This window comes from Ziziphus jujuba, chromosome 1, assembly GCF_031755915.1.
Source record: "Ziziphus jujuba cultivar Dongzao chromosome 1, ASM3175591v1".
NCBI lineage: Eukaryota > Viridiplantae > Streptophyta > Magnoliopsida > Rosales > Rhamnaceae > Ziziphus > Ziziphus jujuba.
Window position 1 is genome coordinate 22,834,910 of NC_083379.1, and position 3,850 is coordinate 22,838,759.

The window sequence follows — 3,850 nt, forward strand, 5'->3', positions numbered from 1 at the left end:
TATATCACATGTGATACTTTGTAGAACCGTAATTTTTGATTTGTAACTTAGAATCAAGTCTTGCTGCTAGTCTTCAAACTTGTTTCAATGAGTTATACATAGTGGTACTAGAGTCAAAATAAAAAATAAAAAATCAATCATATAAAAAGTCAACCCTGAGCCCCATGTGGTTAAATCAGTCAATCCTAGTCAAACTGAGTTAAAATTAAAAAATGTTGATATTTTTCCAATATAAGATGTTACAATTGTACATGAATGGTTTTGACAATTAATAAATATAGCAAATAGTTAGAACTAATTACAATAAATAGGAAAAGTATGCTATACGAATTTAGCATGATAGACAAAAAATAATATTAAGAATAAAAATATTCAAACACAAATAAAAAAAATTAAAAAATAAATTAGAAGTGTTTTACAATTAAATTCCATTTATCATTTAATTGTGTACTCATAAAATTCTTAGATTTAAAATCACTTTTGTTATTTGAAAAAGCTTATAAATTACATCTCTATGGGAAGGAAGAATAATTAGCTAAGAATGTTGAAAAATTGCTTTATATGCTTGGTTTTTCATGTTAAAGATTATGACTTAGATAACATAATTGGCAAAACACTTACAAAAGACTAAAAATATTAGAATAATTTTCCATATTAAAGAGTACAGAAACAAAGAAAAAATAAAAAAAAGCATAAGAGTGCAATGGAGAAAATGAACAACTAATTTTTTGTTATTTATTATTATCACAAGTTTTTTCTTTTATATATATGTATGTATGTATGTATTTTTTTTTTCTATATTCTTATTATAAATTAATTGTATTTTATTTACAAACTAAATGACTTTTGTTATTAAGCTGTGTATACAATCATAATTATGTTAAATTGTAAAACCACTTTTTGCTAGAGATTAAGATTGCCATAAATATCTTTATATTATTGTTTCAATTATCAATACAAAACACCTTTAAAATTTTTTTTCGAACATTGCATAGTTATTGACAAGCCTAAAGTTAAAATCCATTAATTCAAATCTAAATGATATATTTTTTTAAAAAAGTTAAAAAAAATCTAAATAAAAGTATTAAATTTATAATACATATTTACCAATTGATTATAAAATAATTTAATAGAAAAGTATACCACAGTTAAAATAAAAATAATAAATGATACCTTCTTGCAACATAATTCAGTGAGATTACAGATTGTAATCCAATTTAAAGAGTAAATTTTATTGTTATATTAATTTATTTTTTTATAATGATGATTATTATAGATATAATTTCTCTATGAAATTATTACATATTTTCTCTTTTTTTTTTCTTTAAAAAAAAGAGAGGACAAAATATATTTTAGCATCCTCTACTTTTACATTTTTTCATTTTGGGGTCAGAAAATTTTTTTTGACATCTAATATCCTATACTAATTAAACCATTAAATGCTAACATTTTCTATTAAAATTTGCTCATGTGATACTCACGTGCCAAATAAAACGATTTTTCTTATATTTTCATATAATTTCACAAAACTTTTTGAGAAAAAAATGGTTAAAAATTGTAAAAAAATCTCACCATTTAATATTGTAGGGTCAGGTAGACATCACCATACATGTACACAGTACAATCATTTTTTCTAGCTAATTTATGCTGGAAGTGTGTGTGAAATGTAAGGATTTTATTTAATTTCGTTTGAGAAGTTTAAGGATTAAGATTAAGCTTCCCCACCCCCCCTTTAGGATTTTTGAACTCGATTAATTTATGCAAGAACAACACTGGTGTTTGACATGGACAAGATTATGAGTTATGAAATTGGAAAAACTCTATATTTTCAACAAAAGAGTGCATGGTTGTGACAAAAAGTTGAGGTATGTATGAATAATAGTTTTACACAAAAATAAAGCTTAAAGACTACTCGTTATCTAAAGCTTTGCTTATAGAATGTTCTAAAACACCATGTATTTTCACATGTTTAGTTAATTAGTTTATTAATTATTTGTTTTCTTCGTACTGTTTTGCGAATGGAGGGTCTCCCTGATGATGATAGACATAGTTTTAGTCAAGCATGGTCCTAGGAATGTTGTTTGCTTATTAAATTGAATTTCAAAAGGTGATTGTGCCATTAGTAATAGTTTATATGTTTTTAAATTGAGTTAACTGTGATTTGTTGTTTGTTGTTATGAAAATTGAATGTTTTTTCACCTTTGCTTTTATTGGAAAATGAACTATATCATATATAATGTATATCTAGGAGATGTAAATTATTGGTTTTTTATTTGATGTGTTTGGGATTTCTATTTATATATGTTGTTTGGCCACATATAAATATTGTGTTAACAGCATGTGTTGTTAGCATAAATGTTAAAATGTTAAAATAATGGTACCGGTCCCATTATGTCTCATTAAGTTATACATGTTTTGGTAGCATGTGTTGTTAGCATAAATGTTAAAATGTTAAAACAGTTGTACTGGTCTGATTGGTAAAGCAGTTGGATGGAGACCTTAAATTATTATTATTATTATTATCATCATCTTCATCATCATCATCATCATTATTATTATTATTATTATTATTTTGTTGACTAATTGTGGCATTATTTGTTATTTGACTAAATGTAGCTTTGTATTGTATTTATATAGGATTAATGGGTTTCTTTTCAATCCATATGTGGTATGGTGGTCATTTTGATTTTAATTCATTTAGGAATTACATGGGTGGGAAAGTGAGAATTTTTGAAAATTGTGATTCCAATACAGCCAACATAATGGACTTGAAAGACATGGTTAAATAGATAGGATACAATAAATTTAAGCTATGGTATTGAAGGCCTCATATCATATTACAGTGGGGTGTGAGACCATTAGAAATTGATGAGGATGCATTGAAGTTGGCTGATTTGAGTAGTAAATATGGAGTGATTGATGTTTATGTCGAGCTTGAGGATAGAGATGAGAATGAACTAATAAATGAAGCAGTTACCATTGGATGAACCAGTTCTTTCACCATTAGATGATTTAGTTGATTTATTACTGGAATCTCCAACCGATGAACTAGTGGATGATGAAACTAGAAGTGAGTTTGTAATGTTGATACAAATGTTGATGTAAAAGAAGATGATGATACTTGATTACATGAAAGGGTTGAAGACCAAGAAGATAAGGACAAAGAAGATGATGACAATGCTTGGTTATATGAGAAAGTTGAGGTCGAAGGCATTGTTAATGTTGGAAATGCTACTGGGAGTTCTGTTAGGAATGCAAAATCAACTGATGTTTGGCAGAATGTTGATAATGCTAGGCAGAATGCTGGTAATGGTTTTGGTAGTTTTGTTGGGAGTGCAGAAGGTAATGCTAGTAGGAAAAATGTTGGGAATGGTGATGGTAGTTTTGCTAGAAGTACAGAAGGTAATGATACTAGAAAAAATGTTGGGAATGGTGTTGGTGGTTCTTTTGGGAATGCCAAAAATGGTCATGCAGTTGGGAATTGTAATGAAGGAAGTGTTGGTAGAGATGAAATTGTAAACAATCAAGCCCCTGCCTTTGTCTCTAAGAATGGTAATAGTATGGGAGAGGTTAATTGAGATTCTGATGAGTTTGTCAGTTTGGCAAGTTTTGATGAAGATATGGATACAGTGACAATCCCTATTTATAGTTTAGTGGATGACCAGTTGAAACTTTCAGTTGGAATGAAATTTTCTAGTCAAATAACTTTTAGGGAATACTTGGTGGACTATACTTTGAAAGGTTGTTACAATATTAGATTTACAAAAAGTGCCTCGTGGAGGGTTACAGCGGTATGTGAAAATGGTTACTCTTGGAATTGCGTACTTCAAATATGCAAAGAGAAGAGACT

The 3,850-nt window shown here is 27.9% G+C and overlaps 1 protein-coding gene across 1 annotated transcript; it reads left to right on the top strand.

Moving 5' to 3' along the window:
• Positions 1 to 2,964: 2,964 nt before the first annotated feature.
• LOC107424225 (uncharacterized) lies at positions 2,965 to 3,578 on the top strand. Its single transcript, XM_016033967.1, has 2 exons — positions 2,965 to 3,074; positions 3,137 to 3,578. Exons 1-2 carry the CDS (start codon positions 2,965 to 2,967, stop codon positions 3,576 to 3,578), a joined length of 552 nt encoding a protein of 183 aa, XP_015889453.1.
• The last annotated feature ends 272 nt before the right edge of the window (positions 3,579 to 3,850 follow it).